At 40.9% G+C, this 26,333-nt stretch overlaps 2 protein-coding genes and 1 long non-coding RNA gene across 9 annotated transcripts in view; 1 reads left to right on the top strand and 2 right to left on the bottom strand.

Annotated features, from left to right (window-relative positions):
• Positions 1 to 8,434, bottom strand: part of HELZ (helicase with zinc finger) — a 93,915-nt gene extending 85,481 nt beyond the window's left edge. For 3 of the 5 annotated variants that reach the window (XM_064522748.1, XM_064522751.1, XM_064522750.1), the window contains exon 1: positions 8,340 to 8,433. Coding sequence is in view for 1 of the 5 variants with exons in the window: in XM_064522750.1 (XP_064378820.1) it covers positions 8,340 to 8,346 (7 nt within the window). In the remaining 4 variants the exon portion in view is untranslated. Of the gene's footprint in view, positions 1 to 8,339 lie in introns of all 5 variants that reach the window. The other 2 variants (XM_064522747.1, XM_064522749.1) reach the window with 1 other exon arrangement.
• Positions 8,435 to 15,005: 6,571 nt separating this feature from the next.
• Positions 15,006 to 24,861, bottom strand: PSMD12 (proteasome 26S subunit, non-ATPase 12). The gene is made up of 11 exons (XM_064522746.1): positions 24,661 to 24,861; positions 22,940 to 22,999; positions 22,570 to 22,698; positions 20,909 to 21,016; positions 19,962 to 20,066; positions 18,931 to 19,080; positions 18,641 to 18,775; positions 17,949 to 18,061; positions 17,380 to 17,554; positions 16,785 to 16,862; positions 15,006 to 15,449 (listed from the first exon to the last, which is right to left on the bottom strand). Exons 1-11 carry the CDS (start codon positions 24,766 to 24,768, stop codon positions 15,240 to 15,242), a joined length of 1,371 nt encoding a protein of 456 aa, XP_064378816.1. The 5' UTR covers positions 24,769 to 24,861; the 3' UTR covers positions 15,006 to 15,239.
• A 17-nt stretch (positions 24,862 to 24,878) lies between these two features.
• Positions 24,879 to 26,333, top strand: part of LOC135330268 (uncharacterized) — a 29,377-nt gene continuing 27,922 nt past the window's right edge. For 2 of the 3 annotated variants that reach the window (XR_010392180.1, XR_010392181.1), the window contains exon 1: positions 24,880 to 24,997. This is a non-coding gene — a long non-coding RNA (uncharacterized LOC135330268). Of the gene's footprint in view, positions 24,998 to 26,333 lie in introns of all 3 variants that reach the window. The other variant, XR_010392179.1, reaches the window with a different exon arrangement.

The following is a 26,333-nucleotide window of genomic DNA, read 5'->3' as shown; positions in this document are numbered from 1 at the left end:
TTTAGTCCTCTCGTTCAGCCGTCCCTATCTTCACATTCCTTCTGCATTTTCTGTGAAAGTCTGCACTTTGCACCTGGGGATTCTCTGTGCTCTGATTTTTCCCAAATTCATACCACGGAGGAATACAGAAGCCCCAGTCTTCAAATTGTATGGGAATCCAGTTTAGCTCAGGCTCAAGTATATTCACTGCAGGGACGATCTTTTAGATTTGTACAAATTGCTAATTTGACCAACCTTGAGCAGATTTCCACAGGATTGTTAACAAGTATATCCTTGCCAGAAGCAGCATACTACACCACATCTCAACTTTTTGCAAAGCAGCCCTATAGGACTTCAGGATTTTTTACTGTGAAAAAAACAAATTTTTTTTGCCTAATTTTTAGAAAAGATTGAACCATGTTGGCTAAACCCTTCATTTCCTCCACACCATCCAAAAAGCAGGCCTGAGACAGACACCTACCATGGGAAATTTCGACCCAAATAATTAATATTTGGCAAGTAACAACCAACTGAAATGAGGAGTATGTAATAATAAGTATCAGGTAACTTAATAATAGGTGGTGCTTTTGCCCCACCTAAAGTTGTTTTGGCTCCTTCATAGAAAATCTTCACGTAAACAATCTTTCGTAAGAACCGGTTAACGGCAACAGTTTGTATTCTGTATACCTGGATGTCCTTACTGTTTTTTCAGAGTCATTTCTCTCACACTTTTTCCAAGATGAGGACATTTTAACTGTAATACTGCCCTATGGCTACCTTATACCCCCGTAACAACGTCACCAGGTACATTGCATACACACATACATACGTATATATTTAAAAGCATAACAAAAGTAATTCAGTCTTTGCTTCTCTTAAGAAATTCACCAGAGAAAAGCAAAGGGAAGACTCAGTCCTGCCTGGTCCGTTAGCTCCCTGGGCAACGAGACCAGCCTGCACGCTTCAAACTCAGAGGACAGAGCAACGCACTTTGCAGAAAAATAAAGTGTTTATACCCTAAAAAACATCCCAACATTTAAAACTCTAAGCTCCTCGTGCTGGAACCTATCTCTTCTTAAACAGTTCAATAGTAAAACAGGGCCTTGATCCTAGGTGTCTCTGGGCATTCCGTAATACAACGTTTCATAGTGAACTTTGACAAAAAAAAGCGAATATCATTAATCTTAATGAGCTATACAGTCATGCAATTACCAATATTCTTCTCTGCTGAGTCATAAGAAAGTATTTTTTGCAAAACATCTGCTGTATGATATATAGGTACATCTGTGCATACATGACTAAACATCTGTCACTTACATTTTCAAAATGCCAAGCGAGTACAAAATAGTGTTACTAATTAATGCAAAGGAGAGTCAAAGGAGATCCCCAAGCCTCACTGCGAGGTGCAACAAGTATCGGGACATTTATGAACGTATTTCACAAGCTTAACGGCAACAACATATGTCAGAGAAGTTCTTCACGATGCTCACTTGGCTAAACCTGCCGCTCGCACAGCACTGTCTTCAGAGAGCACTTGCTCAGAGTTCACTTACCAAAGCTCACAGATTTAATCAGTCTCAAAGACAGAATCAGGATTAGCAGATCCTAACTTTCAATCTTGTGTTCAAATCACAGCTCCCTCTAAAGATGTACTTGGATTTCAGCAATAAAAGTACTGTTAAAAATAGGAAATAATTTGTCACAGCACATCCCCTTTTGGAAAACCCCATGCAAACTTATTTTCCTAACAACTAAGCAGCTGCAAAACTTAATGGTTCAATCCGAATGTTCTCTGCTTAATAGGAGTACTTGTAGCGATGCTGAAACAGTCTTCCCTGAAATGTCAAACTTTCATTTTCACACAAGAACATCTTCCACTCTTGACATGTCCCAGTGCTGCAAAGCAGCACATCCACATGACTCAGAAATCTAACCGAAGAATACAGCTGTGATCACCGGTGCAAACACAGACCTTGGCTACCGGTACACATCATGGTTGTACAGTTGGGCGAAGCAAACAAACCCTAAATTCATTTTCTGTTTGAGAAAAACATGAATCACTCTCTTAATTCATTCAAAGGGTAAAAAATGCAAAAATCTTAATACTGAACAAAATGCACAATTCACAAACCAAATGCAGAAATAAGCCAGAAAGTTGTGACACAAAACTGGAAAATTTTCTTTGGATATACTTAAGCCTTCATTGCAGCACGGTAATGAACTTAAACTCATTATAGTAGTGAATAATATTTTGACTTTTTTATTATGCGTTTATACAGTGCTTAGCACAAAAGGGTCCTACCACAACAGATCTAATCACACAATGAGGCCACCCACAGATACTCCAAGCACATCTTTCCCAAAAACATACCTATTATGTAACCGTGTATGATATTTCCGTGTGCTGTTTTTAAAGTTCAAAGCAATAACAAATCTCCACCATTAAAAATTGCTATCTGTGTTGTATATAACCTTTGAAATGTTTTTTTTACATGACTGTGTTTCAAATACTAAGGCATAATATACCTACGCCTGCTTTGGGGAGTTGTCTTCTAACTCCACATTTTTAATTACATTAACCCTTCCATTTCCGGAAAATACTTTTATAACTTCCCTGTTTCCTCTCCAGAAATGCATGAACATGATACTACCAACAGGCTCAGTTTCTAGCAGGAATGAGTAAGATCTTGCTGAGGTTAATGGAATATTTCTGACAAAAACAAGGAAGCAGCAAAATGGTGTCTAGCCCAGCCTACTAAACACAAACAAATCTAGGGACAAGTAGTATCAGTCAGTGCAGAAGACAAAACAAATGTCATGCACCATTCCAAATGTGTGAGTGTCTTAAGATATAGTCAAAGTACGGCTACCCCCAAACCATTAGCATAAACAACTATAATCAAAAACGTTATTTTAATAGCATACCGACAGCGCTCAGCTACAAAGCTGCATTAGGGTAAAATCAGAAGTATGCTACACACAGAGATATCTTCCTTAAAGATCTCCCAGTGCAGGCAATAAGGAAAACCCAACAAACTCTGGCTTCTGAGATGGCACAGGACCAGATGCAAGGCAGCTAACTCGTGGCTCTTGAAGCGTATTTGAGAACCCCAAATAGCTGATGGGGAATTTAGACGAGCGCTGGAGAAGGAACATTCCTTGGGAATAGAAGCATGCTGCCTGCCCCCCCCCCCCCCCCAAATCCCAGGATGGAATGAAATAATCATGAAAAAAATGAGAATATCTTACAGTAACTGAGAAGATATGCAAGTAAGAAGCATTATTTTATATGCTGCCAAAACCACTATGCTTTTTCATTCGTGGCATTCTCCATTTATTGTGTCCAAAAAGATTTGCTACTTTCTTGGTTTGCTGAGACACTGAATATTTTCCAGCCAATTAAACACTTGTGCCACATTACTGACAACCAAGGTTCTCAAGAACAACTCCTGTTGGGTTACATATTTCACTTTTGTCATGCAACAGAACTCTGAAAGCTCTAAGCATATCTAAACAGTGTAATTTTTAGTGTTTTGATGGATATAGTATTTTTAGACTAACTATGCAAAGAAAAAACTATGCAGTTTGGAGACTGAAAGATCATCTCAATAACGCTTACCCTACTTACCACAAGACCAGTTTAGTGCAATCCACACGCTGCTCATATTTCTGCCCTTTACTTCCTGCAGCTTCAACATCTAAAATTCTGCATCTACCATAATTCTATTATTCTTTTTTTCCCCCCACTGTTTAGTCATTACAACTCTTAGAATCATTAACCTTCCTAACTGATCACAAGCCGGACAGATCATGAAATGTATTTCCCCAGACTGCATACAGAGCAAAGATTAAAAAACATCTACCTCAGTCATCTCATTCTTCGTACAAGTGGTATCTAACTAACAGAAACAAATGTCACAGTGGTTTACAGTAATATCTCCAAAACATTTCTTTACATAAAATCACAAAAATTCTTACTGCTGACTCAGTAGCACTATGTACCTACTGCTTCTTGAAAAAGCAGTATAGTTAAGTGCTGTTAACTCTAAATCACCTCCTCACTAAAATATGAGGGATGGCCTTCTAGTATCCAACAAAGAGTCCAAACCACTTAGAAAATTTGGTAGTTTGGTATTGATCTGGAACTAGGATGAGGCCATAGTAACCACTCCAACCTTTCAGCTATGAAACAGAACCTCCCAGTGTAGTAAAATTACACTAAGGAGGGAATATGAGTGAAACCTATAATTTCTTATCTGGCTTTCCTGTCATGAATCTGCAGTTTGGTATTTGGAGGAAAGATGAGGTAAATAACTAGTGCATTTCTATTAGAATGATGACAGTTGAATTTGCATATAAAAATGTAGAGAAATATTTGGATATGATGTTATTGCCAAAATAGGTATCCTTTAATGTCAATAATCAGTGAAATGGAAATGCAAGAGAAAAATAAATTCTGACCCATGGTAATTACAATTTGGCTGCTTAAATTCCTAAGCACTTCTTTTCCTACAGTAATATTCACTTTTCTGTGTTTTCAGACATGAATGATTGCTTCTGGCTGAAACCTCATGTTATAAACATCTGTATGAAGAGAAGATGAAAGCTCAGTAAGCAAGACTACTTTTCAAAAACGAACTTGGGTTACATACCTATAGCACCATCACAAAATCACCAGAAGCTAGCCTACTCCCAGAGAGCAATCTGACCTTGCAGACTCTTAACTTCGTTATCTATAAAAGTTTTATTCTTTCTTTTTCCCCAAAATACTAAGTCAAAATTTCTGTCCCAAGTTCCTGGTCAAAATTTCCAAAAGACTAAGCACTTCTCAGTTTTTTTACTCCATAACAATGTTGTGTGTAAACTTGTTTAAAAAGCAATCGCTGTTTCAATATTATTGTTCTCTTTTTTTCCCTGCAGGAAAAGGAATGACAATTTCAGGAGTCTATCAAAGAGAGAGAGAAACTAAACATATATAATGCTACGTCTTTAAATATATGCCATTGGCATACGTAAAGGCAAGTGCTGACGGCTGCCAAAGGCCACAGAAGAAGTGGAAAGACAAGTAAGAACAAAAAAAAAAAAAAAGGAAGGTCTTGTTCATTCTGATAATCTTATCTATAATACTTCGACTTGAAGGGAAAAATATATATATGTATTTATCATGTAGTGATACTGGGATCTTACCTTACATCAAAATAAGTGAGAAATGATTAAACAGCTATGATAGTGAGCAAGAGGGTGATCTGTGATCTGGAACATAAAATTTGCTATTTTCTCCCCCATGAGGAGCCTCAAGCAACCTTGGACAAAAAGGAATACTGTGGATCTGTTTCTAGAGAATAACAGAAGCAGCCTTGAATCTCCTTCCCCCAGAGACAACGTTAGGAAAAAGTACAGACAGGATTCACACGTTTACTAAAACTCTTGGCCTATTGATCTGCAAGAAAGAGGGGAATGCCAGCTGTCCAACTGCTCTAGCCCTAAGCTACAGCAGAATGACTCCTTCCTTCCTTCTCATCCTCCACATGCCCATGGCTTTCCCTAGTTATTCAGGCTGTACGCAGGGGACAGGATTTAAATTATTACAAAACGCTTCTAATTTAGATTTCACTCCTGCTAGCAGACCTATCTAGGTACCACTGACCTCAAAAAGGAATACCAGCGAGGTGAAAGATTCAAGGGCTTTCAACTAATAATGTGAATTGCTCCAGCAATTGCTTCTGCCATTACTAAAATGAAACCACCTAGAATAAAGTGCAACAGCAAATGTAAAACAGTGGTGAACATTTACTAAAACAAAAAGAAAAAAGAAAAGAAACATAAACATACTGAAAGTCAGAAAGAATAACCAGCTATAGTTCTAATGAGGTTTGAGTAACAAAAATAATTGCCTACATTGGAGAAAATATTTCATCAGACTACTAAATTAACAAACAGAGCTGGAAAACATTAATAATATTACCTAGCTCATAGCCTCTTTCATCCATAGGCATCAAGAATCCTTACAAGTTGGTAAGATTCACTATTCCTATTTTATAATCCTTCAAAAAAAAGAATAAACAGGTGAAGTGATTTGCATAGGGCTATCCAAGTCTCTCAAGCACTAGCCCAGGACCCTATCCACTATGAAACATTAACTCTTCAAACCTTCTAATACTGCTATTTATAATTTTCTCTGAGATGGGAATTTCTCCATGAGTCTGAACTTCAAGCAGAAGTTCTTTCCAAACCCCAGCCCTTATCCTGCATCCAGATCCCTAATGCAGATCCCAAAGCCCAGGAGCAACTCCTCTGGAATCAATTAGGTTCACCAAAGGGAAAAGATCCTCCAGGGCAGATCAAGAAGCAGATATGGGACAAAATACAGCTTAACATGCTGCTTCCACATCTCCCTTTAATTTTCAGTTTGCTGGGGAAAGAGAACAACAACAACAACAGAAACAGCTACTATTTAATTCATATGCAATACGAACTAAAGGAGGGGAAATATACACTCTGTGTTTTATAAGTCACATTCAGGTAGGTGAGAAGTGATAACAGAACTTTCGTTTCAGCTAGAAAAAAATTATAATTTGTACTTTCATAACAAATTACAAAGAGAACTCATTTTTCTCAGTCATAACATGTAAACGGCTTCTTCACTTATCAATAAAGAAAAACCGCTCTATACTAATGAAGTTCGACAAAGAAAGCTTAACTCAGCTTTCGCCACTCACAATTTCTATGCTGTAAAAGATAAGCCTACCGACGCTCGACTCCTCCAAGAGCGAGTCCCTTGGCCTGCATCCCCAGGAGGAGGGGAGGGGAACACGCTGGCCCCTGATATATTTTTCCTTCATGCAAGTTTCAGCTGCACATTGAGCAGGGGCTTGTCCTGAGGGGGAGCAGGGAGTTGCCCAGCATCCAGACTGCCCCAATCAAACCAGCTCTGCCATTAAAAAAAAAGTTGTCACTCATGATCTGCTGTGTCTCAAAATGCTGAGAGACTTGAATTTAAAACACTTTATTTAAAAACCTCTCTGTTCTTCCAATCAATCTTGGAAAATAATGCAAACTTGCCAGGTTTCACCTCATTTATTTGGTTATATTTTCATTTTTAAAACAGAATGTGTCTCTGTTAAAAAGGCGGATTTTTATTTTATCCTTAGCCTGTTTCAATTACAATGTTTATAAGAATAACAACATTAGAAGACCCTAACAATTCAAACCATCCCAACAACACTAGCCGTGACACATTCAATCTGCCAACAAGGAATCATTTTTCAGATGTTTTTGTCTTTTACAACTGAATTATTTTATTTTTTCAGTGAAAAAAAATGAATATGTTATATGTTATTTTAAAACTGCATCTCAAACTCACTGAGCCCCTGAGGAAAAAAAAATCCTATTACTTTGCTAACTCTTACTCATTTTGTCATTAATTTGAAAGCAAAGGTGCAACTGTTTCCCTGCAGTTATTTCTTAACATCCGTCAATGATATGTTTAATCATATTCCTATAACCGAAGAACTGACTAACAACGCACTGAAAGCGGACAACTGCTCACTTGTTTGGAAATTAATAAAAGGCCATGACCCTCTAAACCCTTCAAGAGGGGGAACGTTACCCACGCAAACAAGCGTACTTGGGGATGTGCCCTAAAAACAGAGTTAGTCTGTCGGGGGGGAGCACTGTGCTGCAACCCGCAGCACAAACTTTCCCATTTTCAGTTTCAGCAGACTGGTGTTGTATAAACGGTGCTCCCAGGTTTGGGGCGAGATCTCCCAACTTCCAGCCACTCGGCCCTCACAAAGCCCTTCTGCAGGAAACAAAAATACAAGCTCATCCGCCGCGGCTTCACTGCTCCGAGGGTTGATTTTAAAGCAGCTGTTGGAGCCTTACGGTTTGTTTTTTTCACCCCTCCACTAACCATACACAAAACACTTCTTTTTGTTATTATTACGTTTATTTCCTGGCGCTCGCTGGCGGCCCCCCCCACCCCTCCCGGCACAAAAACAAAGCTGCCCCCCCACCCCCCTGCCCCGGCCCAGCGGCCCCCGGCGCCGCGGGGGGAGCCGGTGCCGCGCTCCGCAGCCCCCGGCCCGCCGGCCCCGCGGCGCCCGGCGCAGGGCCGCGCAGCCCCCGCGCCCGTAAACAGCCCCCGAGCGGCCGCCGCCGCCGCAGGCCCCTCCGCAGACACAGGGCCCTCTCCAGCCGGCACCGCTCAGCCTCCGGCCCGGCCGGCAGCCTCGGCTCGGCCGCCCCCGGGGCTGCCGGGGCGCCCCCCCGCGCGGCTCCCCCCCCGCCCGCGGCCTTCGCCGGCCGGGCCCCGCCGCCCCCGGCCGCCACGGGGGGCGAACGGGGAAGTCCTGACTTACCTGTCATTACTTTCTACGCCATCTTGGATCCACTTGTCAACGTCCCCACAAAGCATTGTGGGAAAGCCCTCCCCCGCCCTCCTCCGGCCCGGCGGCCCGCGGGGAAGGCGCAGGGCGGCGGGCCGCGGCCTGGGGCCGGCGGGCGAGTGGGTGGCGGCGGCGGCGGCGGGGCCCGGCCCTGCCCCGGCCGCGGCGGGGCGAAGCCATGGGCTGCCGCCCGCACCTCTCCCGCACGCAGCGGCCGGGGAGGGGCGGCGCCGCCAGGGAGTCGGGGCCGCCAGCGCTAATTTCTTCTTTTTTCCCCTGGAAACGGCCGATTTCTTCTGCCCCCCCCCAATCTCCCCCCTTTCCTGGGCGTCGCGGCGCCGCCTCCACGCGCCCGCCACAGCGGCCGGTAGCTCCGCGCGGGGGGGGGGGGGGGGCGGCGCCCCCCGAATTGGCGTTTTCCTCCTCAGAAACGGGCCGCAGGTGCTGGCACATCTCGAGGCTTTGCCTGGTGAAAGCCCACCTGTGCGGAAAGCGGTTTGGGTTTTTTTTCCTCTTGTGACTACTGTAATTTTTTAAAATAAATCATTGCCCTTAAGAAAAAGTACTTAAAACCCGGGTGAGTGGACGGCTGTTGCTGTGAGGTGACACAACGCCTCGTGTTTGACAACTCCCTTTACCGCCCGCTTTTGCTGAAGAACTGTCAGTAACGCGTTTCTGGCCGTGCACACATCCCAGAAACGGCTTTGCCTAACAGTTTCGTTTTCGGGGAGTGATCTTCCCTGTTAGCAGGGAAACATTTCAAAACGTTCGGGTACCAGTTGTTAATACCGCCCGGTTTTGCAGAGGGGCTGGTTGGAGGCGCCGCAGGCTCTGCCCCGACCTGGGCGCCCGTCGCCAGGCCTCGGCCAGCGCGCGCCAGGGCAAGCGTTGACTAAGAGCACGAAGGAAAGCAGCTCATTTCGGCTTCTTGATAAAGTTTATCAACAAAACAGGCTTCCAGTGTGTTTTAGGCCAAAAACTTTTCCTTTGACTTTAATTAAAATAATTGTACGGTTCAGATCATTTTCGTATTGGATTTTCCTAAAGACATTTGTATGTAAATTTACATTTAACACCCTGTAACTCTTTGAAGAATAACCGCCAGCCAAGCCTCTGATGCATTGCCACTGCAAGAAGATACTTGTGCCCAAGAATATTTTCAATATTCATCAGTAATACATTTATAAAGAGAGACTAAAAAAATGTAACTGCAGAAGGAAATAAAGAAGAAATCGTTTGCATCTGCAGCTCCAGACTGAACCCACTTTTTAATTCAGCTTTACATTTATATTGGGGGTTGGTTGTGTTTGGTTCCTTGTGAGCGTTTGTATTACTGATAAATCTTTCTGTTATCAAATGCAAGGAAGTTTCCTTAAAAAAAAAGCATTAGAAAATAGAAGTTTTATACACCGTGTGAATAAATAAAGGAATACTAAGAAAAGTGTTGTTTCTATGTGGTGCCCCATCCAAGCTCTTTCACAGCTTTTTTACCAGATGGAAAGATGAAAACTGCTGGGCCAGAACAAATCTGGGATCCAAACAGTCATTAACCTTGGAAATTCTGCTCAAAGTACAAATCATATAGCAACTGGCCTAATGGGTGAGATCTCAAATCCAAAGGGCCTAAATATAACTAAGCTTTGGTTTCAGAGCCACTGCTATTATCATAGCACAGAAGACACTAGCATGCAGTTAAACACTACACAGGAGGAGAGCAACTTTTGCAACTTTTATTGACATGTTTCAATAAAATATTAAAGGATATTTTAAGGAAATAAGCTTATAATATTAGCTGCTACTGTGGGAGTAACTCCATGGGACATGTCTTTTTCTTTCTGTCCTTGATGGGTATTATCACCCATCGTGGCAGCTGCCATTTTGGCTTCAGATCTCTGCAGTCAAACACATCATTCACAACTCTCCAGGCTGAGTTGAGAAACCAGGCCTTCATTCGGTGGGGCTAGGCACAGAAACAGATGTGTTATCTGTCGATTACTTGTTTGCATTTTTGGAATTGTCCAAACTTCCTAAGTTCCTGGAATCCCTATGTGCTCTGCTCACCAATTGGATTTCACAAGAGAGGAGCTCACAATACTAGGCTTCTTCTGAGAAACGTGGGGTTTTGCACTCGGTGTTTATGTTGCAACATACTGTCCTTGCATTTCTTCTACATGAGCAGACCAGGAACATCTGGTCACATATAGTTCATAAGTAAAAAAGCAACAGTATAATGTTGCAAATACAAGAAATGCCAAAGTCACAATGAGGAGGTGCAAGGTAGGGATAAAAACAATCAATCTGTGCTCAGCATCATGAGACTTGACAGGACTCAGCTCCTCAAAAGTCCAAAGGTGATATTTCTAGGATCTAACTATAATGCTAAGAAAAAAAACCTCCAACCAATGCAGCAATCTGATTTCATACAGATATCAAGTTCAATTCTATTTTTAAATTTTTTTAAAATTCCAGAATCTCTTCAGATCTGAAAACTCCAGTTTCCTGTTGGAAATTAAGAGAGCCTAACCTCCCAGGCACTGTAACTGCAAGGAAGCCGTGTACAGAAGGTACTCACACATCCAGGCTCCCTACCCCTAAGTCAGGAGTCTGTAAATCCTGACTGCTCACAGGGCTTCTCCCTCTCTTGTGAAGCTAGGAGCCATGCCAAGGTCCTTGGAGAATCTAGGATCTTTGCCAAAAAGCAGGAGTTTAAAAACCCCGGGCCACTCAGGACTACTAGGCTCCCTGCCAGGAAGCTTAAGATCTGAGCAGCTTGGAAAGGTGTGGCACAGATTCTGGAAGAGTTGGGAACTTAGAAATCCTGGCTTGCTTCAGGGCTAATGGAGAGCTGGTAGCCAAAAAGCCCTAGAGTTCTGGCTCGCCCATGAGCTGCACACTTGGGATCGCAGCTTTAGTTTGTTTTCTACATTTCCAAAACAAAATGATTTTAATTATTTCAAACTTACACTGCTGCTTTTTTTCTTTCTCTCTAGACTTTTGCTTCCACAGGATATTTAGAAAATCCACTTTCCGTTCTATGAAAAAGCTCACTCCTGTTTCTGGAAACTTTGGCATTTCTTGAATTCCAACACAGAAATTCCACTTTTCAATCAGCTCCACTCGTGATGTCTTACTTCAGAATAAACACCATTGCAATTAACCTGTAAAAGTAATGAGCACATAATATACTACTTTCAGCACTGAATAGCCTCCCTGACGCTGCAGCCCAACATCGCAACAGGCATCTTCAGCAGCTTTCACCTCTGAGGAACAAAACAACAGGAGGCCTCTCTCAGTAGAAGCTCCAGACTGACTGCAATAACAGAAGCAATGTTTTTATTGTCTTAGCACACTGGATCTTTTTAATTTTTTTGAACTTTCTCAGAAGAAGCAATCATGGGAAACTAACAGAAGTTACGTGGTTTACCCACTACCACAAACAAGTCAGTGGTAGACCTGAGGTTAGATAGCAACAGGAATCTTAGTCTTATTAAACAATAAAGCAAACTCTTTCTAGGCAGCCATTAATGTCTGATTATTAGATTTAAGAGTAGCAAGTTTTCATTTTCCAGCATGAAAATTCCCCTGGAATTACTCCAGTGTCCTCTAATGAACAGATTATCTCAACTTTAATCTTATTTCATAATTATCCAAGGATAAAATTTCTTGAACAGAGATTCTTTAAACATGTACAGTTTCTAGCGTAAATGATATTCAAACTAACGCTTATTCTTTTTTCCTTTGATCCACAAAATGAGAGTGTTGAGAGGCAAACAGCACTAAGGGGATGTTAAGGGTATATTGAGGAGACAGGCACTACAAAGTTCAGATTAATGTGATGGATTGATCCCACATTGTCAAGATCAAAGATCTTCAATCTCAGTGCATTTTTTTTTCAGAAGCCAGTATGCCTTTACATTCACCTTTAAATTGTTCATTGAGGAGTTATATGTGACATACATCTGCATTCTTCAGATGAACTAGCACCAAAAGTTTACTGCTTTGCTTTTTCCTAGCAATTTGAACATAGCAACCCTTTCCACAGAAACCCAAGATACACTCCTTTCATTTCCATTTGGTGTAATAATAGTCTGCCAAAAAAAAAAAAAAAAATCTCCAGGCTAAATTAATAGATTCCTATTTTCTACTCACTTGAGATTACTGTGTACTTCTATACATTTTAAAACTCCTCTTTTAACTTTGTGACATGTAGGGAGGCAAACACTGAAGGATTCTTGCTTCTGGCATGGAGTGCGGGGTAAATGATGGGTGTATCTTACTCTGAGGATAGAGTTAGGTAGGGAGTTCACCTTGGGCAGTATGTTGTCAAACCAAAATGAAGGTGGTGTAAGGTGAAATCATTGAAGACAAAAACCTATTTTGAACCAAAAGGGCAAAAGCTTGTTCAGTCTCAATCTTTGGTATGAATACGGAGCATGAAAATGAGCCTTCTAATCCTTCTGAATTGACTTTTAAGGAAATAGCTGGACTGTCACAAGACAAGTGCTACCAACACTGAATTTTGATCATTTGCTGTCAGCACTTTCTATTGTTCATAGTTGAGATGGTGCTTCAAATCCATTCTACAACAGGCCATCAGTTCCAATGGAATTATAACCAAGTCTAGACCTGGCCCACTAATGGTCTACACGCATCCCTAGGTACCTCATTTTGGCCTGAAGTCTAATTTGCCCTGTTTTTCCTAAAACATATAGCAGCTGATGTGAAAGGCACCAGATTGCAAAGAGAAGTTCTTTATTTAAACCAAGGTCAGGTTGGTATGATTAATACTACAGTAGACACATAACAGTATGATTGATACTACAGTAGACACATAAGGTTAAGTAAGACATACAAGTAAGACACATTCAAGAACAACTTTAGGCACATGCACCACCAAAAGCAGCCATGGCTGCCCTCTCACTTGCTTCCATGTCCTTTCTAGTGCTGACAGCATCAGGTAATTGACAGAGGGGATAGAAACCACATCATACCTCCAACAAGCTCATATCCTAAATGCCAACAAAGGCAGCAGGGAGGGATATACCTGGACCAGAGAGAGAGTAGGATCATTATGAACCCCAGAAAGTAGAGGCCAGGGAACAACTGAACCATTCCTCTGTAGGATAAGAGGAAAAGAGGGTTGGCTGAGGAAACAAGGTCCAGTATCTCTCATCTGCCTGGCAGAATAGTCACACAGCTCACAGATGCTTAGGACTGTAGATTCCAGACCCTACAGTAAAACCAGGATTTGCTAAAGAGAAGAGAAAGGCTCACAAGGTTCTCCTCCTCAGAGGAGGAGGGAGAGACAAGTTCCCACTCCCCCTTATGCTCCACTGTTCCCACTTCTGATACCTCTTGCCTCAGTTTCCAGAAAACTGTATTTTGCTGCTAACGGGGTTAAAACCAAAGTAAGTTGCTTTGTTCATTATCCTCGGGGCAGCCGAGCAGTTCTGCTCATGCTAACACCAGCCTTGTGAAGACCAGTACATCTCTGCCTCAGAAATGGCTGTGAGACAAGTTTTTACACAACTCTCATACAACTGGGATTATAATGCAATTTAAGAGGCTGGAAGGTAAGCATTCTATGCATCTTAAACAGTCTGCTCTCCCTTCTCCCTTCCCTCGCTGATAGTTCAGCTTTCCATTTTTCTTTTACTTAAATGCAGTGAGCTAGCTTGGTATGGCTTGATAAAGTTACTTTCCTCTGAAATGACATTCCCAAGTTTCCCTTAAGCCATGTCCAAAGTCTACACTTCAAATGCAAATCGCTGCTTGGAACACTTGCATCTTTTCCTGTCCCTTCACAGACTTCCCTCCTCAAAATCACTGTCTAAAGTTTCATGGCTTACTGTGTATTCATATGATAATTACCTGGGCTAAAAGTGTTAGTCTAAATCAAGGTCAGTGTGCTTTTAAAGAGATAGGACTCATATACATCTTAATATACCATTTACAATTATACTCCATATCTTATCAATTATGAACAGAATAGTTGGTTATGGCTAGCATTAAAAATCATTAACAAAACAGAGTAAATGTATAATGTAAGTTTCATTGATTCTTGCACTTACTGTACTATTCATGCTACTATTTTACTTAGGTCAAAAAACAGAGGAACGGGATGGGGTAAAATCCAAACATTCCTGCCTTTATGAATAGGTTAAAGCAAGTAATAGGATGTATCTTGTCTGAATATAATACACACAAATATGAGAAGCAGCAGATTTTAAGAACTTAGTTAATTGCATAATTGCCATTGTAGCCATTAAAAACTGGAATGACAAAACAGTGAAAACTAGTGACCTGCACCAAGCAGATGAGATTCAGGTAGATTTCTCAGCCAGCTCTGAGTTAATAAAATAAAGTCTATGTATAATCCCAAAGCGCAAGTAGTATTACTCCTAGATGCAAACATCCAGAATTTTGTTTAAACAGCATCTTTGACATAACATTAAAATAAATATAATCATAAGTTACCTCAATGCATTCTACTGTAAAACCCTAGGCTTGTATTTTATTTACAGTATGTCCTTTCAATCACAGCCTCAAAAAATAGTCCTGTAATGGAATAACCACAGAATTATTTGTTAGACAGATGAAGGTATACATGGAAAAAGAAGAAATCACAAGACTACTCTATTACACAGACAATACAGTTTTATTATGTTCTTTCACCAATGTAGCAAAAACGTTTAACAACTGAATGAATAATCAAGAGAACTTAATTATCAACAGGAATTTAAGAATTATGTTCTAAATTTTAGACCAGGAAGGCTTGACAGGGAGAAAACAAACCATATACACACTGTAATAATAGTCTCTATTATGAAGATTTAATGCCTTCTTTAAAAGCACCGAGATTATTGAGGCACGTTACTGCAGGTTATGTATCATCTCTTCTTTGGCAATGAGATGTGTGGTTTTGTTAACTAGGGCCATCAGTGAGTTGAGCTTGTGAGACCAGTCATTGAGTATGTTGTTTGGGTCCTTAGGCCTCTGAAAATTGATAATTCCTGCCAGCCTGTCTACTTTAGCAAAGATGGTTTTATTAACTACTAGGTTGGACAGGAACTCCTCCGATTCCTGCAAAGACAAACAGCACTAAGTCAAGACAACAGCATTTTCAGCTACCAAAGCATCAAAATTCCTCCCAAACAGCATTACAGCAGAGCAAACAAGGTCTTATTTATACTTAACAGAAATACAGTAGTAGTAATACTGTATTTATAAAAAGTACATGATACTTTAATAATACATGTGGCATTGCAAACTACTAGTACCATCTATTCAAAAACATTTTCTTTCACTTGAACTACATCTGATTACCTTTTATGAAATTAGAAGTTTAATATACTACACCAGTAGACTCTTACACACTTTACAGTGCTTGGCTACACAGGTATCCGAATATGCTTTCTGACAAACACGACAAACATCCACGTTGACTACTAATCACTGTCAAAGAATTCTGGGGTTGTGGAGAGGAGCAAATTTAATTAAAAGACATCAGGGTGAATTTTTCTTTTATACTTGAAATATGAAGATGCCATGAAAAATTAATCTTTCTGGAAAGCTCTTTAAAACACAAAGGGGGGTGACAGAAAAACAATACCACCTCATGCTACCAAACTGCAACCAGCTATAAACATAGACATCTAAAGATGAGAAATCCCTTATCTTTGGTCGGTTTTAATCACCCATCGACAAGAGCTTTTTAACACTAGAATACACAACAGGAAGCTTCATCGTTTAGATAGGACCTTCAACCTAAACAAATTTTTAGCATCATCTTTTACCTAAGTGCACATGCATCATGCCATTGAGTTCTGTTTGCATTAAAAAACTGTTTTCTAACTCCCATGAAGGCATGCAAATAAACTCAGGTCTTTATACAGAACACTAGAGGCAAAGTGACAAATATTCGGATTAACATACTATTACTCCCAAGACTGTACACTACTACTTCTCAAAAAAAGAGCCCAAGGAACTGAAGTTCTGTTACTGTTCCCCATCCATCACTACAGCACACTTTATTCTTCATGGTAAGAGCTGAAAAGCACTGGTAACAGAAAGGGGGGGAACAGACTAAGGATGAAGCCAGGGCACTGCAAGGATAATACAAAGACAGATATATACAGATACAATGGCAAATACTATCTCCATCAACATTCATACACACAGAGCATAAATCCTGAGATTTTTGTACTAAGCGGTGTATTTCTGCAATGCTTTGTCTTTCTGCATTTTGTAACACAATGCAGTGATGATCTATGGCACCACTTACAGAGCTTTTTAAGCTTTAATAGCTTTTTAAGCTATTAAAAGAGAATATTACTCTGCTGAATACTTAGATTTTTGCCACACACACACACATTTCCACTCCCTTTATAAGAGAAAGATAAGCAAGGCAACACTTACATCAACAGACAGATCCAGGAGTTGTGCCATTCTCTTCATTGTAATTCTGGTATAATATTTAGCCATTATTCTAATATTCTGGAATAAAAAAGTGTTCAGAGTAGAGGGTTATGTGCAAAAAATAACTGAGGCAGGCTGCAAAAATATAAATGTCAATGTTAAAAGCAGATTAGAAGCTGTAATGCTCTAATGGCAATCCAGCATAAGGTATGTAAACGAGTAGTAAAACGTTGTGAACAGTTCTTCTCCTTGTAAAAGGTGTAAAAGTCTGTGCATATGAAATTACTAAATAATAAAATCAACTACTAATTATTAATTTCATACAAAACAAGACTTACAGTTCATGCCCTATTGAAATCTGAGTACTAAATCTCACCACTTCAGTACAGTATCTTTTTTTTTAATGGTAACTGTGCAGACATATCTATCATATAAATGAGCAAATAAAATGATGAAAAATATAACATAATAGAAAAGGCAACTTATCTGCTGCTTTCCTTAATTTGTTTCTATTTATAACTAAAAAATGGTAGGCAAAAGCATTCTTTGAGGCACAGAATGCATGATTAATGCTTAAAGAACCAGCTATGCTTACATGTTCCACAACTCTGTTCTTTAAATCTTTCCATCTCTTTTCACCTTCCTCTGTACAGCCGAAGACATCTGTTGCAGGACTGTCAAGGGAACCTTCTCTCAGTTCTTTCCCATATTCTTCAACTAGAGCAGTCCATCGCATCAATTCCATGGTGGTAAATAGTTTTAGGAGGTCTCTGTAAATGGTTTAATAAAGTTGATTTACAATCCTATATTAATAGGACTCATTTTTACTTGGGAAAAAAAAAGATCAAACAAATAATTTAAAATATTTTCACTTTATTACCATCAATATTCACTGTTCTTCATAAGTACAATCTGTAATACTTCACATCTATTAGGGGGCAGCTCAAGGTGGACTGTGTACATTATACAGAGCTTTCTCTTACAAACACACCCATTTATTTTAACTTATTATAAATTCTACACACATGAAAATTTTGCAGTATTTTTCAAATGGTATTAAATTCCAAATGTTTACCCCAGATGACAAGTAAGCAGATTCCTTGCACAGCTACTGTAAGAGATGCTTTTTTTCTGTGAGAATTGTTTATTAGAACCAACACTTACTTATACTTCGGGATTTCTTCTAGCTTTTTATCACTACTAATTCTGTGTACCAAATCAGATTGTTCATTGTCGTAAGGTGAAAGGATAACATACAGAACAACGCTCTTCAGTGCCTGTTTAAGAAGAAAGAGAGTGAGTTTTTCATCCTCATAATTGAATAGAAGAATAGAAATCACAGCTCATAGAGCTTGCTTCAATTAGTCTTTACTAGGAGTTCAAAATGTAAAAGGCTTAAGCCAAGCTTATTAAGAAATTAGGTTTAAAGTCATCTTGCAGAAATGGACCTTCACATTGATACCTTTAAACTGATTCAGACTAACTAAAATACTAATATTATACATTAATAAACAATAGAAATTATTTTCAGCTATGTAACACTTATACTGCATACACAATAGCCTTGGTTAGACTGTAATCGCACAAGCTCTTTCTAATTTCTGGACATGCATAAAACAGAAAAGACATTCTCAAGATTTCAAAGACAACACGATAAAAATTTTAGTTATAAACTTCGTTTCAAAAGAGTATTTATTATATCTGTTTTCAATTAACTGATCAGTTAGTATAGCCATTGAAAAGAAATCTAAGAATAACAGATTGATGAGCTATTTAATCTGCTGTAAAATAGCCTGGTAATGAAAGGATATTTGCCACATGAAAATAGACATTTTATTTGAAGTGTTTTTTTCTACCTGCTGCCACTTTTCACTTTCAGCCTGGATACAAGGAGTATCATAAATGGCTCTGTAGTGCTTACAGATGGAGAGATAGGAGCCTTCATGTTGATCCAGCTGTATCATTAAGTTGTAGTACTTTAACTTTAGCTTCTGGAACAGTAAGAAACAGTAAAATTAACACAACTCCATGAATCGTGTAAACGAAATCCAACAGGATTCCAAAAAACAGAGAATCCAAATACACTCAGACCCAAAGAGAGGCACGTCGGATCAAAATGGGGGGAAAAAATTCACTACCGACTTACTTCCGTGTTTTCTTCTTGGAAAAATTTGGTATTAATTTTTTTGCTGATAATTTGAGTCCGAATATAGTCTTTTACAGCTAAACAGAGTCTCATCTGCTCCAAAATAAATTCTACACGTTCCTTTTTTTCCATCGAACCATAGGTTTCCACCTAAAATGAGAATTGAACAATTTAACGCTATCAAAGACAAATCATGTATACTCTGATCCATTAAAAAAGCAAAAACAACACAACAAAAAAAAAGGTTAATCCAAAGCTTTTGGTCAGGCAAAAGGTACCCAAAGAAAATAAAATAAAATCCTCTGTATATACATACATATCCTGAATTAATGTACAAGAAAAAACATTTAGCTGACAAAAGATTAAGTAGTTGTGCTCATTATCTTTGATAGGAATTTTTTTTTCATACATAATAACTGTTGCTGTTATACGGCAGACACATAAAGGAGATCACTTTTTTTTTTTCACCTTTCCTGATACTAAAAATTATGTGCTCCACAGCTGTACTCTCCTACTACAAACACAATCCTAAGGACTTTTTCTACCTATTCTAAGCCACTTGTTTGAGTGTAGAAAAATGCATCATGAACCACTCTATTCAACATGTAATAAAAGTCTTAACTGCACAAGAAGCAGGTGAGAGAGGAAGGGCAGATCAGGAACAGAAGGAAAAAAAGAAAGAAAGACAAAAGAAAGAAAAAACAATTATTCTAGAGCAAGTGAAAAATGGAGAAAAGTTTATTTTATTTTCAATAATAGCCCCCACTTGCACCAGAAGAATCCTCTAACAGTAAATTCTCTGTACTACCTAGAGAATTGAAATTTGTTTTCTAAAAGGGAAATATTCTATGCAACGTAACCATGAGACTAACAAAAGCAGTTAAAACTGAATTACATTTTCACTAATAGCACCTAATCTCATTTCAGACATTTCTGCAGACATACCTGACCAAGTTTCTGAACCCACAATTTAAGAGCAGTTAGTATTAATTCTTATTGCTGAGGCAATTTTGAGTTACATGGCACGTTACCTGCAATTCTTGCAAAATAGAGGCAGCCTCTTTCACTTCACCATTCTGTTCTTTTATTGTTGCAAGTGTCTTTGTCAGGCGAGCACGTTCAATTTCCACATATATCTAAAATCAGGAGTAGTTTAAACATTAGACTATTCTAAAGAAGAATGTAAACTCTAAGACCATAACTCTACTACAGCTTATTTTTAATATCTTTAATATTTTACATACAACTAATTAATTCCATATATACCCATATAATGGATAGGTGCCACCCTGGAAATACTTGGACCAAATTAACCTAAAAAACAATGTCTGAATTAGTGTACTGTTCTGTAAACTAATATGTCCTGAGTACTATCGTTCGCATTTTTTCCACTCACTCCTAACCAGCCATTAAGTGACAATACTTGATTATTAACAATTTAGATTAAGTTTGAACAGGCAAAAGCCATAATGTTAATACACATTTAGTTTAATCAGAAACAGATTTATTTATAAAACAAATGGAACACTATGGAAAGTAATTAACTTGTTATGATGCTTTAGTATCACCTTCTGGTTACCATAACTGTATTTAACACCTTGCTAAATGCAGGAGAAATTAAATTAAACCTGCCCATTTCTCTAACAAATTCAAATATTTAAGAGATACTTAGTAGTAGTTTTAAAGTGGAAAATAAATGGCACTTCAGAATTCTCAAAAGTATTATTAATAATACTTTCAAATATCTACATCATAGAAATATGGTAAATGTCTCAGCAAGTTCTTCACTCGTGAAATACAGAAAATATTTATTTTTTAGAAAAAAATACACTGCTTTGCTTCTCAGCTTAATTTAAAAATATACTTTTGCTCTTATTTGAACAAGATTAAAAAAATAACGTTAGGAAGCTATGTTTTTAAAGAAGGTGGACATTTTTATTCTACCTTTTAGACATTCAGTCTTAAAACAAAATCTTACTTTTCCTTCTGTAACCATACGCAACGTGTCAATTAAGCGTAGTTTGACCGGTAAGTCTGTGATTTCTTCAACATAAGTGCAGCACTGCTGGACCATTTTAGCAACTGCCTAGTACAGAAGAGAAAAATATACTGTATTATTATATTTCCAAATGCATTCAAATTATAAAATTCAGAGATAAGTACTAAAAACTTTAATATAAAATTAAAAAGACTTATCTCAAAAAAGCATGCAAGATATGTCTAATCACTGTGGCTCATAAAACCATTTAAAATGCTAGCAGCTGATGGTAGCAGTCAAATGTGATGCTGTTGTTCCAATGACACATAAAGTTCATTCCACGCAGTTCTCCCTTGAAAAGTAGTACCTCTCTTTCGCCAAATTAACACGACTTTCACATACACTGGTAAAATCTCATCTGTTTGCTAAAGGATCTACCTAGTATACATTTTCTCTTAAGTGTGTGCACTAGCCTTTCTCTTTAGGACACCTGTTTCAGGACGGGAAGGAAGAGGAGGAAGTATTTCTCATTGATGCTTTTCCATCTCTGCAGATCCCTAAACAGGCACTACTAGTAAGTTACCATCCTTCAGTGGCAAGCATAAGTACTGGAATATGTTCTTCTGGTAACAACACTGGCAAAGTTACTAGAAGTATTATGAAATATCTACTTCTAGAAAACCAGAATGAAGATGCATTTTATATACTAGTCCCGTCTAATACAAAACTCACAGAGGCAATTATACAAGGCCTCCAAAACACCTAGAGACAGATATTTTCTATTGAGACCCGAAACAGAAGCATAACCAGATGTTCGTAAAATATACAGTACTGAAATACAAAAGTCAAGCATGAAGAATGTAACGTTCTTCAGTTGAGTTAATTTTCAGAAGAATAAAAAGGCTTTCTTCAAGGTAAAAAAATCAGTTGAAATGATCGGAGTCTTCAGACACAGTTTGTGCACAGTTTGACACAGTCAGAGCACTAAACTGTATTCTACCTGTATACAAAATCCTAATGCTTCTGCACACTAAAAAGTAGGTAACCTTTTTCTTCCTAAAGCCTTCAAAATTGCCTACTGCTAAGTTCTACTTAAGTCAAAACTAAACATGCAGCTTATAATTGAGCACAATAAACTTTGTACCTTTTTAAAGGCAAACATTTTAGGCTATCCTGTTAGCTGATTTCTAAGACAGAACTGAACTCACTCCAGAGTATGACAGTTTCAAAAGCAAGCACTCTCATTTAAAGTATATGCCTTATTTCATCACAACAAATTGCAACAACTCTATCCAATGTACACCTCATACTTAGTTTTCTCCTGTTCACATATGTTTCCAGTGCAGACTATAGAAGAGTGTAAAGATGAACTACTACCTAAAAACTTAGGTATGCAGTGAAAGCAGAACAGTCATAGCTGTATTACCAAGAATGACAAATTAGACCACGTGGTGCTCAGACATAAGGTTAGAAATTAATTCCAGACATCAGTTTCATCACTGGCATTCATATGTGTATCAAAAATGTCAACAGAAGCTAATTACAATATATTCAAACAAGTGCTGGACAGTCAGAAGGGTCCCTACACATAAGGGGTAGTTCAGATACATAACATAGCTCCAAATACAATTTTATTTTTTGCTTAAAAGATTTATATTCACCTGTTTTAACTGACTTCTTCTCTTTGACAGAAGAATAATATTTTCATTAAGAGCATCCCAGTCTTTAGCTTCATAACACATTTTCACTATAGCAACTAAAATACGGGATGTGGAAACCATGTCAGATGCCTGTAACAAACAAACAGCATATTAATGATGGAATAAACAACCTGCAGTCCTCTATCACTTACACTTCTATTATATGAAAAGGGGGAAAAAACATTATATGTAGCCTCACTGATCTTTTCAAAGAAAAGAAGAACAAAGGAGAAAGACTGACACCCTGCATCTCTTCATTGCTTTAACTCTGTGGAACAAGGGTGCATGCAGGACAACTCCGTATAAACGTTGCTCATCACATGCTACTTACCGTTCGTGTTTGTTTTTCCAAGGAGAGGAGGTTTTCAATCACTTCTTGAAGTCTTCCTTCCTAATATGATAGAAAAGAATTGTCACCATGACTGAAGAACACAGTTCATCTTATATTGAGAACAACTTTGATCTTCATACAAGAAAAAAAAACCAGACAGGCCTAGGCACTAATTTTTTAGGTATTTTATTTCTTAAAAAAAAAAAAAAGAAGTGTAGATAGCACTAACTTTAAATATGTGCTTATAGATAGAGATTAAACTGCTCTTTCAAAAAATGAAAGCAAGCAAAGGCAGAACGGGACCAGTTCCATTTTTAGCCAACACACACTAAAAACTGTCTTGAGCAAGAAACCTAGCAAGTTTCAGACAGGTTTGGTTAGCTTAGACTCACAAAACTAGATGTAAGACTCATTTCTTTCCTAGTCAAAACAAAGCTTTAGGTGAGAAGAGATAAGCAATTAAAACACCTTAGCCAAAAAACTGTTTTACTGCAATTTTCATCCACATTCATCATATCTTAGCAGTAATAACAGAGTACTATGGAAAGCATAAGTTATATGCCCTACAGTCTGAGCATGGAATTATAATACTTCTCTTTTTGGGTTTTGAGGACTGTATTTGTCTTTGCTTATAGGGGTTAAAGATACCATAAGGTACTTTCAGCCCTAAGTTGTATTTCCTAGCAAATCCCTTGGGGAAAAATGTTAGTAAGGAATATTTGTAAACAGCCCACGGCAGTACTGGGACTGAAAAAAAAAAAAACCCTATCCTACTATCCTTTAAAATACATAAAATGGCTTGACAAGTCTGTGCTCTTACTGGCACGGAATTCACATGTTATATTGCAATGAAATATGACCGTGGCTCCCATAGCTACTCAGAACTGTGCCCGTGGCATATGTCTATCTATGTGCCTCCTCTCCATGCTATGTTGTATTAAGGTAGCACAAGCTGCAGTTTACCTATCATAAAGTTACTGCCGTGAGAACTCTACCTTATTCCGTACAGTACGATATGTCTCTCCCAGGGAGAAACGAGGATCCAGGCAGAGCATTTGCAGCCTGTAAAGAGCCAGAAGCCACCCTACCAGGCCAGGGCACAACAGCAAGCCCAGGCTGTCCGCTCCGAGGTGCGCAAGAATCTCCCACGCTACACAACAAAACCGAAAGAGAAGCCTTGCACGCAATGAGCACGTATCCTGGGACGGCCTACGGCTGGGTGCACACACGCGTCTGCTCAACACATGCCAGCGGCCCTAACAGCCAGCCATGGCTCCGGCCCTGCGCTGCAGTCTCCTGGGAAAATAAGTGTCAGGATGCAACGAGCTGCCGGCCGAACGCGACCCGGGCCCGCTCACGCCTCTGGCGCACGGCAGCCGCAGGATGAACGAGCAGGTCCTGCGCGCCCGCCCGGCGCGGAGAGCGGCGGAGGGGGAAGGCGCGGCCCGTTCAGCGCACGGGGGGAGCCCCCCGCCCGCCCCACCTGCCCCCAGACGCCGCCTCTCCCCGCCGCCGCCGGCCGCAGCGAGGGCAGCGCTCGCCTACCGCCCTTCCCCGGCGCCGGGCGGGAGGGCCCGGTCCCCCGCCGCGGCGCCGCATCGGGGCAGAGCCCCGGCCGCCGCCGCCGGGCCGCATCCCCCGAGCGCGGCCTAGCCCGCCCCGCGCCATGACTCAGCCCATCCGCAGCGCCGGGCCTTCCCCCCGCCCCGCGCGCCCCTCACCTGCGCCAGCCGCTCGCACTCGGGCAGCCGCTGGTCCACGGTCGCGCTGTAATCCACCTCCATTTTCACGATACGGCCGTCGGCCCGCTCCGCGCCGCCCTCCGCCATCTCGCCGGCTCCGCTCCGCCGCCCCTCAGACACACACCGGAAGCGGCCGGGCGCTGCGCGCAGGCACGGCCCAGGGCAGCCCCGCCGAAGGCCCCCGCCCCGCGCCGGGCAGGCGCTGCCGCGGGCACCCCCGCGCCGCCTGAGGACCCGCCGGGAGGGCGGGCGGGGCGGGCGGAGGCGGCTTCAGCCTCAGCGCCGGGGCCGCCTGTGCCGGGCGGGCGCCTCCGAGGTGATTGACCCCCCTCCCGGCTCCTGCGGGGGAGCGGCGCCGCCCGGCAGCCCGCGGCCTCGGGGGGCGGCCCCGCAGGCCGCTGGCGAGGCCTCGGGGGTCGCGGGCGGAGGCGGCGCGGGCGCCATGGCGGCAGAGGGGCGACGCGCCCTGCGGGCCGGGCCTGGGCCCAGCTCGAGGGGCCTGTGAGACCCCGCCGGAGCCCGGGAAGGGGCTGCCGGTGCCGCGCGTGGCGTGGCCGCGTCGCTGCCAGGTGTCACAGCCCTGCCCGCAGGTGCCCCTTGGCCTCCCGGCCTGGAGGAGCGGGGCTGTGGGTCCAGCTCGGGCCACACGGCCGCGGTGGGCTTCGGGCTCGGGCCTCACAACTGTGGCACCTCGGTGACTCCAGGTTTTGAGGCCGGGTCCCAAAGCCATGGTGGTGCTGCGGGACTTGAGCTCGCCCGCAGCCGCTGTGTTGCACATCAAGAGCTTGAGGCCGTGACGTGGCCAGGGGGTGGGATGGCGGCGAGTCAGTATAACACTCTTTATGCCATTTCCGCACGTTTTGAGATAAATGTGCGTGTTGCACCTCAGCGTGGCCTCAGTAGAGTGCCCCCGCAGTGTGAAGCTGTTGCTCCAGCATGGGGGCTTTAATGCGTCTCGCCTTCCAGCCTTGGGTCACTCAGTCTAGTGCTGCTGCAGAGGGGAGAAGGTAGGGAGGTGCAGTGGTTTTTAAGAGTGCTAGGATACTGATTTTAGACGGTGTTGATACATCGTAAGGAAATGTTGATACAACACTGGCTTGTGATGACAGGCTGCCCCTATTTCCCCTTCCAAACCAAGGTAAATTTCATATAGTACACCAGCTTCCTTCACCGAAGAAATTCACAGAGCATGGTGTTTGCAAGCAAACAGTGCTGAAGGAAACATTGATCAGTGCCATATAACCTTGGGTGTTAATTTAAGACTCCAGGAGAAAATAAGTTACAAAATTACATTTTTAGTGCTACTTTATGACTATACGCATAAATAACAAAACCTTAATGTGACAAAGGGGTATTTGAGACAACTATTTTAAATCTTTGGTTTGCAGAATTAAGAGAAGACCACTGAGTTACAACCTCAGCTACACTGGTGTAAATTCAGGGTAATTCAATTAAATGGATTTACATCAGAGTTATAATGCTGTATGTTGAGGTTGAGTCTGATTTATGCTTTCAAATTAGCAATATGAAAACCATCTAAGCTACAGCACATGCTGTGGACTTCTTTGAATCATTTCCTATTTGAACTCCATTTGATTAAAAAAAACCAATAATAACAGATTTTATCCATTATCCTTAATCCTTTTTTTAGT

This window comes from Dromaius novaehollandiae, chromosome 18 (genome assembly GCF_036370855.1).
Source record: "Dromaius novaehollandiae isolate bDroNov1 chromosome 18, bDroNov1.hap1, whole genome shotgun sequence".
NCBI lineage: Eukaryota > Metazoa > Chordata > Aves > Casuariiformes > Dromaiidae > Dromaius > Dromaius novaehollandiae.
Note: the sequence above shows the minus strand (reverse complement) of the source record. Positions and strands in the feature narration are given on the sequence as shown.

Coding starts and splice junctions, on each gene's coding strand:
- PSMD12 (XM_064522746.1), bottom strand. CDS start 24,768: ATGGCGGAGGGCGGCGCGGAGCGGGCCGACGGCCGTATCGTGAAAATG. Junction 22,699..22,939: donor TGGAAAAACAAACACGAACG/GTAAGTAGCATG, acceptor TGTTTGTTACAG/GCATCTGACATGGTTTCCAC. Junction 17,555..17,948: donor GAAGAAATCCCGAAGTATAA/GTAAGTGTTGGT, acceptor AACCATTTACAG/AGACCTCCTAAAACTATTTA.